Source organism: Nerophis ophidion, linkage group LG08 (assembly GCF_033978795.1).
Source record: "Nerophis ophidion isolate RoL-2023_Sa linkage group LG08, RoL_Noph_v1.0, whole genome shotgun sequence".
NCBI lineage: Eukaryota > Metazoa > Chordata > Actinopteri > Syngnathiformes > Syngnathidae > Nerophis > Nerophis ophidion.
In genome coordinates, this window is record NC_084618.1 from 40495341 (window position 1) to 40510706 (window position 15366).

The window sequence follows — 15366 nt, forward strand, 5'->3', positions numbered from 1 at the left end:
ATCCTATTGGCCGAACCCGGAGACACCATCTCTGTCGTCTTTACAGACTTCCACACCGAGGAGAAGTACGACTACCTGGAAGTGGAAGGATCCGAACCACCGACTATTTGGTGAGTGACAATTATTGGCTTATTGTCCTATGGTCAAGTTGCTTTTAACTGTTTTATGTTTTATATTACAATTTTAAATCAGTCGATCAATCAAAGTTTACTTAATCACAAATGTCTCAAAGGGCTGCACAAGCCCTCATCAGGGAAAGAAAAAAACTCATCATTATCAATAAAAATATTTTTACTTTTTTCCCTGAGAAAGTATTCAAACATCAGTTCCAGGGTCAAACTGTGTATCTTTTTGATACTTTACAAACTACACAAGCATTTTTTAAAGGGATATTTTTACTTACATATCATCTTATATTTTTATATATTTTATCATTTATTACCAACACATTTTGCTTCAACCAGTACATATTTGTAATTCAATTTATCAGTTTCAGGGTCAAACTGTGGTCCTTATAAAACCGTACGTCCTAGATTAACTGTACTGTATTTTGTTGTAACATTTTAATGTGCTTTAAATTCTTTTCAAGTGTAAAAATAAGTTTACCGCCAATTTAGTAACATTGAAATTGTATTTTTAATGGCACATCTATTACAAAATATATTATCAGAAATATAATATGTCACTATTATGTTGTTAATTGTATTTTTCGTATACCATTGGGGGTTGGGGAGGAGGGGTGGATCATTCCAGGGTCAAGCTGTGGCCATATTTTTTTTTTTTTATTCAATGACTTCAGGTGTGTTTTTTTTTTTCTCAGACAAGTGGAAAAATAGGTTTTATTAGTTGGGTAGGTAGTAATAGGTACTATTAATATGTACTATTAATAGGTACTATTAATAGGTATTAATAGGTACTATTACTACCAGTAATAGTAAAACTTTAAATACAAAAAATAAGAAAAACATATTTAAAAAATACTGTATATTATTAAATATATGCATTTTTTAATTGTAATTCTGATAAAACAATGATAATAACCAGTTCCAGGGTCAAGCTGTGGCCTAAAAAAACAATAATAATCCATTCCAGGGTCAAACTGTGGCCATCATAATGTATCCATTCATCCATTTCCTACCGCTTATTCCCTTTTGGGGTCGCGGGGGGCGCTGGCGCCTATCTTAGTTTCAATTGGGCGGAAGACCGGGTACACCCTGGACAAATCACCACCTCATCGCAGGGCCACATTAAATATATATATCCAAATTCCAAAACCAAACCTGACCCAGCAACACTCAGAATTGCAATAAACAGAGCAATTGAGAGGAGACACAAACACGACACAGAACAAACAAAAAGTAGTGAAACAAAAATTAATATTATCAACAACTGTATCAATATTAGTTATAATTTCGGCATAGCAGTGATTAAAAATCCCTCATTGACATTATCATTAGACATTTATAAAAAAAAAAAAAAAAAGAACAATAGTCTCACAGTGGCTTACACTTGCATCACATCTCATAAGCTTGACAACACACCGTGTCCAAAGTTTTCACAAAGATAAAATAAGTCATATTTTTGGTTCGTTTAATAGTTAAAACAAATTTACATTATTGCAATTAATTGATAAAACATTGTCGTTTATAATTATAAAAGCTTTTTTAAAAAAATCTACTACTCTGCTAGCATGTCAGCAGACTGGGGTAGATTCTGCTGAAATCCTATGTATTGAATGAATACAGAATTGTTTTGAATCGTAAAAATATAGTTTTTTAATCGAAAATCGCGTTGAATCGAAAAAATCGATATATTATCGAATCGCCACTCCAAGAATCGATATTGAATCGAATCGTGGTACACCCAAAGATTTGCAGCCCTAATATATATGTGTATATATATATATATATATATATATATATATATATATATATATATATATATATATATATATACGTTCCCATCCTCACCTATGGTCATTAGCTTTGGGTCATGACCGAAAGGACAAGATCACGGGTACAAGCGTCCGAAATGAGTTTCCTCCGCCGGGTGGCGGGGCTCTCCCTTAGAGATAGGGTGAGAAGCTTTGCCATCCGGGAGGAACTCAAAGTAAAGCCACTGCTGCTCCACATGGAGAGGAGCCGGATGAGGTGGTTCGGGCATCTGGTCAGAATGCCACCCGAACACCTCCCTAGGGAGGTGTTTAGGGCACGTCCAACCGGTAGAAGACCCACGGGAAGACCCAGGACACGTTGGGAAGACTACGTCTCCGGGCTGGCCTGGGGACGCCTCGGAATCCCCCGGGAAGAGTTTGACGAAGTGGCTGGGGAGAGGGAAGTCTGGGTTTCCCTGCTTAGGCTGCTGCCCCCGCGAACTGACCTCAGATAAGCGGAAGAAGATGGATGGATGGATATATATATATATATATATATATATATATATATATATATATATATATATATATGTATGTGTATGTATATACATATATATATATATGTATATGTATACATATATATATATATATATATATATATATATATATGTATGTGTATGTATATACATATATATATATATGCATATGTATACATATATATGTATATATATGTATATACCCACACACACACACACATATATATTTATATATATGTATTCATATATTTATATATGTAGATATATATATATATATATATATATATATATATATATATGTATTCGTATATATATATATATATATACACATATATATATACACATATATATATATATATATATATATATACACATATATATATATATATATATATATATATATATATATATATATATATATACATATATATACATATATATCTATATATATATATATATATATATATATATATATATATATATATATATATATATATATATATATATATATATATGTATACTAAACTGATTATATAAATTTGAACCATACTTTTTACGGGAGACTCACGAATTTCCGTGCCCCTCCCGAAAATCTCCCGGGGCAACCATTCTCCCAAACTTCTCTCACTTTCCAGCCGGACAACAACATTGGGGGCGTGCCTTAAAGGGACTGCCTTTAGTGTCCCCTACAACCTGTCGTCACGTCCGCTTTTCGTCCATACAAATAGCTCGTCGGCCCAATCACATAATATATGCAGCTTTTACACACACACAAAAGTGAATGCAAGGCATATTTGATCAACAGCCATACAGGTCACAATGAGAGTGGCCGTATAAACAACTTTAACACTGTTACAAATATCCGCCACACTGTGAACCCACACTAAACAAGAAGGACAAACACATTTGGGGAGAACGACCGCACCGTAACACAACGTAAACACAACAGAACAAATACCCAGAACCCCTTACAACACTAACTCTTATGGGACACTACAATATACACCCCCGCTACCACCAAACCCCGCCCACCTCTTCCGAATTCGGAGGTCTCAAGGTTGGCAATTATGATTTTAACACACATACTTAAACATATTTTTTGAAAAAAAAATACCCCTATAATATGTCAAAGCTGTGTTTTTATGAATTTTTAAAACATATAAATTAAAAAAGATCAGTTTCAGGGTTAAACTGTGGCCCTAATAAAAGTATAACTATATTTTTTCCTTGTCATACAAGTGTAAAAATAAGTTAATATTTGCTATTAATTAAACAAAATACAACACTATAACAATGTTAATTGAACGAGAGCATCCTCTGTATTTCTGTTTTATGATTATTTTGCCAAGTTAACATTACGATTCAGTCCCCGCTTGCTTATCATTGCTAAAAGAATATTTTACAACATAGTGTGCATAACGAGTCCTTTAAACACTCTTTTATTTGTGTATTGTTTAATCATAATCCTTGTGTTTGAAACAAGGAGCCAGATATAAATACTAGCAAAGATCAAATCCAAGCAAGAGAAATTGTGACCTTTGTTGTTGTGTTTTGATTCAGACTTTTGTTTTGCACAAGCACACTAATCTAATCTGCATTCTCTAATCTCATTACACAGCGTACTTAGATTTTTCTCTTACTTGCAATTTGATTAAGTGCGTCTAATGATTTACCGCAACACACCATTTCCATTTGCGTTGTTAGCCTATGTGCAATAAGTCAGGGCCTCGTTTCACAATGTTGGTTGTCTTTTTTTTTTCATGTTCACACAGTTCTTAAAAATAAAAAAATAAAAAAGAGTAGTAGTGATTGATCGAAATTTGCAGGTGGAAGTTTCACATTTCCCAACGGCTAGTCTGTTTTTTTGGCTAATGTCCCACGTTTTTAATCCGGTACGGAACCTGCGTTAAAGTCAAGCTGCGGTGGATTAACACTTAATTGCTAACACGCTTGTAATGTAATTGCTGCGTTCTCACACTCCTGTTCGACAAGTTCCCTTCTTGTGTCCTTTCCTTCAAGCGTGTGGGCTTTGCCGCCCCAATGGACCTTAATTCTCCTCCCACGGCCCCTCCAGAATCTTAGCTCTCCCTCCTTTTCCATGTATTCATCTCTTCTCCCCTCAGACATTACTACATAATAGTCTTCTAGGTCCCAATTTCACTTACCGGCCCACAAGAAGGTGGATTTGGTACATATCTGCAGGGAAATAGTGTCTGTTGACAATCATTTGGCCGGTCCAGCGTGCCACTAATGGATCCCCAAGAGATGCTTGTGAATATTCTCATGCATTCAAGTCATTTTGCTTCTCACCTGAGCAGGCCACATCACTTCATGCTCACAGACTTGGATAGGACAGCTCTAGTCTGAGGCCCCTTCTACACTAAGGTTATCCAGGGTAAATCCCACCTAACCTTATCCGTGTTCACACACAAAAATGCCGCCATTTAAGATCCCTCACCCCTAATACGCATACGCGGAAAAAATGCGTGCGTTATAATCACCTGTGACCTGGAAGTGTATCCTTACCCTGTGTTTCAATGTTGACTATTGCCACATTTTTTGTAACAGTAAACCTTGCTTGCCTCACCATCTGCAGCTTTTAGACTATTGTAGTGAATCATACCTGAGTCATCATATCTTTAATGGATGTTTGAAAGTAAACAATGTGATAAAGATCATTTTACAACAATCATAGATATCTGGTCAGGACACTTTGCTTGTAGGCTGAAATTGCCGGTCGTACTTGACGGCCGCATCCACTTCATGGCTTCACAATAGTTATGGAGTACAAAACTAGACGTTGAGTCATCACTCGACATACATCGCGGACAATAACTGATAGACTGCTTTGCCAGTCCAAATGCTTTCGCTATTTGTTGTAGTCTTCCCTTGTCCACGGGAGCCCGCATTCTCGTTGTCTCTCCTTCGATAAATGGACAAAGTTTTTCACTAAGCAGAATCACAGCTCACCTGGAAATTCGAAAGTTCTCTTGCTGTTCCTCTGGCACAACACACTCGGTGACAAACAACTCCCACCAGGCTGCCGTTCTACCAGGGCTTATACAAAACCGTCGCTCAACATTGCTATATTGCCTTCTGAGATGTGTTTTATCCGAAATGGCTGCAATCGTCTGTTTCCTTCTCTTAAGGTATTGATGTGTGATTTCCAAAAGCGCCTGTTCATGTACAACAGGGGTGTCAAACTCAAATACAGAGTGGGCCAAAATTTTAAACAGAACAAAGCCGCGGGCCAAGGTTGAACAAATTAACCTTTTAATAGGGACCCAAACAAGTTTTACATTAAATATTGAACAAGCAAGGCTTATATAACTTTAGTGACATGCAAAATCCAGTTTCAAATAATAATAATAATAATAATTAAAATAATATCAATGGCATATCAAATCAAATTCAAATACACATTTTATGTCTTTTTTTTCTACTTGCAATCTTCTGAGGTAAATATCACATTTTTTCCAAAGGCTAATAATAAATTAGAAAATAAAATAACAACAATGAATGAACCAAACATTCAAGCCTTGAAGTAGCAAGAGAAAATGCATGAATAAAATGTTAATTATTGGTCAGTTTGCTGGAAGTTTCCCGGAAGAGTTAGTGCTGCAGGGGTTTCTGGGTATTTGTTCTGTTGTGTTACGGTGCGGATGTTCACCCGAAATGTGTTTGTCATTCTTGTTTGGTGTGGGTTCACAGTGTGGCGCATATTTGTAACAGTGCTTAAGTTGTTTATACGGCCACCCTCAGTGTGACCTGTATGGCTGTTGACTAAGTATGCTTTGCATTCACTTGTGCGTGTGTGTGTGTGTGTGTGTGTGTGTGTGTGTGTGTGTGTGTGTGTAAAAGCCACAAATATTATGTGACACGCTGGTAGTATGGAGGAAAAGCGGACGTGACGACAGCTTGTAGAGAACGCTAAAGGCAGTGCCTTAAATGCACGCCCCCAATATAGTTGTCCAGGTGGAAATCGGTAGAAATTCGGGAAAATGGTTGCCCCGGTAGATTTTCAGGAGGGGCACTGAATTTCGGGAGTCTATTGGGAAAATTAGGAGGGTTGGCAAGTATGAGTATTAGCGGTGAATGCGGTGTTACTATGGCTGTATAACACCAGATCTAATGCTAAATTGATATTGCCTCAAGGGCCAAATTAAATTACTCGGCGGGCCGTTTTTGGCCCGCAGGCCAGAGTTTGACACCCATGATATACAAGAAGGAAACGGGCATGTCTGGATGACTCGCCTCCATCTTTCTAGTGGTTGCCGCCGAGTTAGCAAAACGGGTTGTTGTCTGATGTCACTTCCTGTGTGGGGTGCGGTCTTTCTGGCATCACTTCCTCGCCGTACTCAGTTTGTAAACGACCAATGAGTCCATACAAAGAAATAGACAGCGCACTTACCTTTGTAAAAAAAATTGTCTGTAGAGGGGGGCCTTAAACGGTGATTTAGTGTGGCTGAAACGAGAATTAGGCTAAATAATTATTAGTTTAAGGGGTTATCCGGGTTAGTGTAGACCTAGCCTGAGGGCCTGGTGGCGGATTCAAAGTACGTGTACGCTACAGCATGTGTTCTCAAACTTTTTTCACCGTGTGCCACCTAAGAAAAAACTTGGCTCTACAAGTACCACCATAACGACTAACAATAGCGTAGTAAGCCTAAGTATTCATTAACATCAAGTCAGTGTTTTTATTTAACAAGCACATGTAATATTTGTGGCCACTTTTACACACAGTTTGAACGGTAACACTGTGTACGAATATAAGATGATAAAACTGTATTTTGATCAAGTCATTTTTTGGTGTACCACTAAATGCAGCCCACGTACTACCAGTGGTCCAGGTTCTGCAGTTTGACAAGGCTGTTTTTGCTATTATGTGGTGTAAAACAACAACTGTTCAGATACAAAAAAGTGAGACGTCTGCCAGCACAACAATGGTCATTAAGATGAAGTCACCCTCGTTAGCATTCCATTCAGTTGGATCAATGGTCAAAGGGGCACCACCTGCTTGGGTACTTGGCTTCAGATTCTGCCAAATTCCACTCTTCTACTCCTGAGCTTGCATAAACAAGAATGAAAATGTGTCCAAACAATCACCTCTACTGTGTTAACTGTGCTATTAGTTTTGTGACTAACCAGTCTCACAAAGTGCTACTAAACAAGCACTGTAACGTCCGGATGTGAAGCCGAATCACCGCAAAATTTAGTACACATATTTTGTTTACTTTATATATATATATATATATATATATATATATATATATATATATATATATATATATATATATATATATATATATACATACATACATACATAGTACATACATAGTACATATACATACATATATATATATATTTATATATTGTTAATATATATATATATAATATATTGTAATATATATGCAATATTATCATAATATAGTATTGCATATATATTAGGGGTGTGGTAAAAAATCGATTCGAATATGACTTGTGATTCTCAAGTTGAGCGATTCAGAATCTATTCTCATTTTTTTTTTAAATTGATTTTTTTTATTATCTTTTTTTTTTTTTGTATCAATCCAACAAAAAAATACACAGCAATGCCATAACAATGCGATCCAATTCCAAAACCAAACATGACCCAGCAACACTGAGAACTGCAATAAATAGAGCAATTGAGAAGACACAAACATGACGCAGACCAATCCAAAAGTAGTGAAACAAAAATGAATATTATCAACAACAGTATCAATATTAGTTATAATTTCAGCATAGCAGTGATTAAAAATCCCTCATTGACATTATCATTAGACATGTATAAAAACAAAAAAAAGAACAATAGTGTCACAGTGGCTTACACCTGCATCACATCTTATAAGCTTGACAACACACTGTGTCCAATGTTTTCACAAAGATAAAATAAGACATATTTTTGGTTCATTTAATAGTTAAAACAAATTGACATTATTGCAATCCGTTGATAAAACATTGTCCTTTACAATTATAAAAGCTTTGTACAAAAATCTACTACTCTAGTTGCATTTCAGCAGACTGGGGTAGATCCTGCTGAAATCTAACGTATTGAATGAATAGAGAATCATCTTGAATCGGGAGAAAATTGTTTTTGAATTGAGAATCGTTTTGAATTAAAAAAAAAATCAATTTTGAATCGAATCGTGACCCCAAGAATAGATATTGAATCGAATCTTGGGACACCCAAAGATTTGCAGCCCTAATATATATATATATATATATGTATATATATGAAATAAACACACACAGACACATATATATATATATATATATATATATATATATATATATATATATATATATATATATATATATATATATATATATATATATATATATACATATATATATATATATGTATATATATATATATATATGTATATATATATATATGTATATATATGCATATATATGTATATATATGTATATATATGTATATATATATATATATATATATATATATGTATATATATATATATGTGTATATATATATATATATATATATATATATATGTATATGTATATATATATGTATGTATATATATATATATATATATATATATATATATATATATATATATATATATATATATATATATATATATATATATATATACTACCGTTCAAAAGTTTGTGGTCACATTGAAATTTCCTAATTTTTGAAGGAAAAGCGCTGTACTTTTCAATGAAGGTAACTTTAAACTAGACTTAACTTTAAAGAAATACACTCTATATATTGCTAATGTGGTAAATGACTATTCTAGCTGCAAATGTCTGTTTTTTTGTGCAATATCTGCAATATAATATCTGCAATATCTACATACATACTATCACTCCAGTGTTCTAAAGGTACAATGTGTTTGCTCATTGGCTCAGAAGGCTAATTGATGATTAGAAAACCCTTGTGCAATCATGTTCACACATCTGAAAACAGTTTTAGCTCGTTACAGAAGCTACAAAACTGACCTTCCTTTGAGCAGATTGAGTTTCTGGAGCATCACATTTGTGGGGTCATTTAAACGCTCAAAATGGCCAAAAAAGAGAACTTCCATCTGAAACTCGACGGTCTATCCTTGTTCTTAGAAATGAAGGCTATTCCATGTGAGAAATTGCTAAGAAATTGAAGATTTCCTACAACGGTGTTTACTACTCCCTTCAGAGAACAGCACAAACAAGCTCTAACCAGAGTAGAAAAAGAAGTGGGAGGCCGCATTGAACAACTTAGCAAGAAGTACATTAGAGTCTCTAGTTTGAGAAACAGACACCTCACAGGTTCCCAACTGGCATCTTCATTAAATAGTACCAGCAAAACATCAGTGTCAACATCTACAGTGAAGAGGCGGCTGCAGGATTCTTGGCTTCAGGGCAGAGTGGCAAAGAAAAAGCCATATCTGAGACTGGCCAATAAAAGAAAAAGATTAAGATGGGCAAAAGAGCACAGACATTGGACAGAGGAAGACTGGAAAAAATGTTGTGGACAGATGAATCCAAGTTTGAGGTGTTTGGATCACAAAGAAAGAATGTTTGTGAGACGCAGAACAACTGAAAAGATGCTGGAAGAATGCCTGACGCCATCTGTTAAGCATGGTGGAGGTAGTGTGATGGTCTGGGGTTGCTTTGGTGCTGGTAAGGTGGGAGATTTGTACAGGGTAAAAGGGATTCTGAATAAGGAAGGCTATCACTCCATTTTGCAATGCCATGCCATACCCAGTAGACAGCGCTTGATTGGAGCCAATTTCATCCTACAACAGGACAATGATCCAAAACACCCCCTCCAAATTGTGCAAGAACTATTTAGAGAAGAAGCAGGCAGCTGGTATTCTATCGGTAATGGAGTGGCCAGCGTTGTCACCAGATCTGAACCCCATTGAGCTGTTGTGGGAGCAGCTTGACCGTATGGTACTCAAGAAGTGCCCATCCAACCAATCCAATTTGTGGGAGCTGCTTCTAGAAGCGTGGGGTGCAATTTCTCCAGATTACCTCAACAAATTAACAGCTAGCATGCCAAAGGTCTGCAATGCTGTAATTGCTGCAAATGGAGGATTAGTTGACAAAAACAAAGTTTGATGTAAAAAAAAAATCTTATTTCAAATACAAATCATTATTTCTAACCTTGACTCTATTTACCTATTCATTTCACAACGGTGAATAAGTGTGACTTTTCATGGAAAACACAAAATTGTAAATTGTGAAACGATAATATTAATATCAAATAAACACCAAATACATGCAGTACCCTTTATTGGAATGGGGACTTTTCAGCACAGAATAAATTACTGTCTCAACAGAAACCACAAAATGACAATAAAAACGACAAAGGGAAATGGCAAAACATTTTTCTCAAAAAACAGACATTTAGAAACTCCATCTTTACATGGAAAATAATAAATACAATTGAATACCTTTTTCTGCCAGGACTTGAATCCTATGTGACATGTAAACAAGTGTTAACTAAGCAGCATGGGGTAATCTGCATGGACCTTCCTCCCCCATGAGTGGTTTGCTCACACAGCTGTGTCAGTATAGCCAGAACAAAACAATACTTTTATAAAATTAAAAAAATTATGTCAATTAAATAAAGATACCGGTAAATGCCCTATTGATGTATGCTGAAAGAAACATACCATATTTTCCGGACAATAAGACGTACTTAAAATCCTTATATTTTATCAAAAATAGTCAGAGCGCCTTATTTCCCGTTGCACCTTATGTACGTATTAATTCTGCTTGTGCTTACCGACCTCAAAGCAATTTTATTTGGTACATAGTGTAATGTTAATTGTGATTAGTAGATGGCAGTAACACATAATGTATATATATGTGGACTGCACGTTGTCGGCCCTGTTCAATAAATGACGCTAGCAAGTACATGTTAGCAAGCAAGCCCAAAACGTTTATGTTTCATTGAGAATATAGAACATTTCACACGGCACTCAAAAATCTGTCAAAATATTTTAGTACGACTATAGTAAGCTTCGAAGCCGCAAGGCTTGATGGATTGTCGGCACATTACGTTTACTGTAGTCAGACGCACTGTGCTTCAACATACCTATTGGTTCCTGCTGATAATTATTTGGGATCTGCATAAATTGCGATAATTTGCGTTTGTCCTCCATTGTAGCCCGCGTCGTAGTCATTAAGCTACTTATTTGGCGTTCATCCTTTTGGAAGAAAATAGACCTGAACAGAGTCGTTCATCGGCACTGTGCCTTATTATCCGCTGCGCCCTATTGTCCGAAAAATACAGTAGTTATTTATACAGACAAAGCAGCAAAATGTGCATCAAATACTATATTTATGGAGAGCAAGATTTTATTTTGGAAGCTCCCATAAAGTGGATGACATCCTTTTACATTCTAGCTGAGTTTACACCCCTGCACTAAAGCCTTGCTCACACTGCAGCTCAATTCCAAATGTTTTGCTCATGTATGACCTATATCAGATTTTTTCATGTTAAGTTTGAACAATGCAATTCAGATTTTTTTTTTTATTCGACCTGAGCTTTTTTCATTTATGTATGTGATGTGACTACAATGTGAACGCTCCGGTCGCATTCATCCAACATATATGTCATCAAAAAGCTGCAGGCATAATTATACTTCGCCAAAATAAACGGTTGAAAAATAAATATTTGTCAAATGAGCAGAAAACAGGTGATAATTTGATGTTTTATAGGACCTCACGTTAATGTTCCACCACTCCTGTCTCTGACTGCTCGAACTGCACGCTTTTCGGAGAAAACGTAAAGCAAACGCCCCACAAACTGCGCCAGCCAAAATGCTTGCCCTCATCCTTCTTGATCTTTTCCGTGCAATAATTTAGTTCAGAAGATGTAACTTTGATTGCGCAAACTTGAAATTGCCACAAATTTGCCAGGACCGAGACCGACTAGAATTGGAGCCATGTTTACTTTAGTAAACAGTCACTATCTTTCCATGCACTCAATTAGTCTGAGTTCTCAAAAAGTTTGGTTTTATGTATTTGTACACATACGTGTGAAGTCCAAGGTTCCATGCACGCTCTCTAATGCCTAAGTATCAAAGTCGAGGCCTGCGAATGAATTATCAATGGCACCCGGGATGATATTTGATTAGTATTAGAGCAGGTTCGCAGGCCACAGCTGCTGTTTTGCACACACCAATACTCCATCAGTATTGGCGCTAGGAATTTTCAAAATCCATCAAGTCATAAGAACGGGGTGCCACAGTAAATTTTTGGGGTCCCACTTTTTTTTTACCGTTTTGAAAACAAATGATAAATGTATATGCAATATTCTGTTATATCTCACATTCTATATTGTGTTTTGGAAAAAGCATGTCATAAACATTATTTAATTCATTAAAAAAATAATACGAAAGAAAACACATTTTTCTGCATATGTAAATGTATTCAGTTATAAACATTCTACTTTCCTTCATGCATCCAAACTTTACCGCTGACTGTATTTTTTCCTATTTTTTGTTGTAATGTTTTCAGTTTGTTCTATTTTTGGCCAAAGTAAGACAAATATTACAATCTGAAGTTGTCTTTATTTTTTAGCTTTAATGCCATGAATTTCATAGTCTGGCCTGCGTGTGCACCATAGATGCGCGGTTTGCGGTCTCATCCGTGGAGTCCGCGGATAAACCGCAGGTCGGGCGGGTGACCTGACGAAAAAATAGATTTTAATTAGATTCGGGCGGGTGGCGAGTCAACTATTCGGAAATATTGGATATACATGGTTCTGGGATCGTTACCCTTTACTATTCAAAGAGCCATTTAGGACCCGTGTCTCAAAGCGAAGAAGACCACAGGAGGCGCAAACATTCTCTAGAATGACTGCCGGCAGTCACCCAATTAATAAGTATTAAGACGTGCATGAAGCCTTTGCCTTAGACGCCTTCTACAACATGCACGATCTATTTGTCAGTCCAGCAACATGTTGTGTGTGGCTTCCACAGAGACACGCACACGACTGCAAGGCATACTGGGTGACACAGAGTACACTAATGGTTGTGATATAAACAATTTTAACCCTCTTAGTAATATGCACCACACTGTGAAGCCACATCATTGGAGAACACAAAAGAACACCTGGAACATGGTTGGACTCCGCCAAAGCTGCCCTTTGTCACCGACTCTGTTCATAACATTTATGGACAGAATTTGTAGGCGCAGTCAAGGCGTTGAGGGTATCCGGTTTGGTGGCTGCAGGATTAGGTCTCTGCTTTTTGCAGAAGATGTAATCCTGATGGCTTCATCTGGCCAGGATCTTCAGCTCTCACTGGATCGGTTCGCAGAAGAGTGTGAAACGACTGGAATGAGAATAGACACCTCCAAGTCCGAGTCCATGGTTCTCGCCCGGAAAAGGGTGGAGTGCCATCTCTGGATTGGGGAGGTGACCCTACCCCTAGTGGAGGAGTTCAAGTACCTAGGAGTCTTGTTCACGAGTGAGGGAAGAGTGGATCGTGAAATCGACAGGCGGATCGGTGCGACGTCTTCAGTAATGCGGAGGCTGTATCGATCCATTGTGGTGAAGAAGAATGTGAGCCGAAAGTCAAAGCTCTTAATTTACCGGTCGATCTATGTTCCCATCCTCACCAATGGTCATGAGCTTTGGGTTATGACCAAAAGGACAAAATCACGGGTAAAAGCGGCCGAAATTAGTTTTCTCAGAGATAGGGTGAGAAGCTCTGCCATCCGGGGGGAGCTCAAAGTAAAGCCGCTGCTTCTCCACATCGAGAGGAGCCAGATGAGGTGGTTCAGGCATCTGGTCAGGATGCCACCCGAATGCTTAGGGAGGTGTTTAGGGCATGCCTCTTGGTAGGAGGCCACAGGGAAGACCCAGGACACGCTGGGAAGACTATGTCTTCTCGCTGGCCCGGGAACGCCTCGGGATCCCCCGGCAAGAGCTGGACGAAGTGGCTGGGAAGAGGAAAGTTTGAGCTTCCCTGCTTATGCTGCTCCACCCGCGACCCGACCTCGGATAAGTGGAAGAAGATGGATGGATGTATGGAACACCTGGAACATGTGAGAAAACACCAGCATTTACAGTGGGGAAAAAATGTATTTAGTCAGCCACCGATTGTACAACTTCTCCCACTTAAAATGATGACAGAGGTCTGTAATTTTCATCATAGGTACACTTCAACTGTGAGAGACAGAATGTGAAAAAAAAATCCAGGAATTCACATTGAAGGAATTTTAAAGAACTTACTCGTAAATTATGGTGGAAAATAAGTATTTGGTCAACCATTCAAAGCTCTCACTGATGGAAGGAGGTTTTGGCTCAAAATCTCACGATACATGGCCCCATTCATTCTTTCCATGATTTTTCCACACCCATGCTTCACAGTAGGTTTGGTGTTCTTGGGATACAACTCAGTATCCTTCTTCCTCCAAACACCACATGTTGACTTTATACCAAAATGGATACATGGATGATACAGCAGAGGATTGGGAGAATGTCATGTGGTCAGATGAAACCAAAATAGAACTTTTTGGTATAAACTCAACTCGTCGTGTTTGGAGGAAAAAGAATACTGAGTTGCAGCCCAAGAACACCACACCTACTGTGAAGCATGGGGGTGGAAAAGTCATGCTTTGGGGCTGTTTTTCTGCTAAGGGGACAGGACGATTGATCCGTGTTAAGGAAAGAATGAATGGGGCCATGTATCTTGAGATTTTGAGCCAAAACGTCCTTCCATCAGTGAGAGTTTTGAATGGTTGACCAAATACTTATTTTCCACCATAATTTACAAATAAATTACTTGAAATTCCTACAATGTGAATTCCTGGATTTTTTTTTCCACATTCTGTCTCTCACAGTTGAAGTGTACCTATGATGAAAATTACAGACCTCTGTCATCATTTTAAGTGGGAGAAGTTGTACAATCGGTGGCTGACTAAATAATGTTTTGCCCCACTGTACATATCTGCTTAAAAGGGGCTAAT

General features: G+C 37.2%; 1 protein-coding gene across 1 annotated transcript in view; it reads left to right on the forward strand.

The window, feature by feature from the left end:
• The window catches only part of csmd3b (CUB and Sushi multiple domains 3b), an 815905-nt gene that overhangs the window by 437979 nt on the left and 362560 nt on the right, over positions 1 to 15366 (forward strand). The window contains exon 5 of the mRNA XM_061908578.1: positions 1 to 110. This exon is cut by the window's left edge and continues 98 nt beyond it. Within this exon, the coding sequence (XP_061764562.1) occupies positions 1 to 110 (110 nt within the window). The remainder of the gene's footprint in view (positions 111 to 15366) is intronic.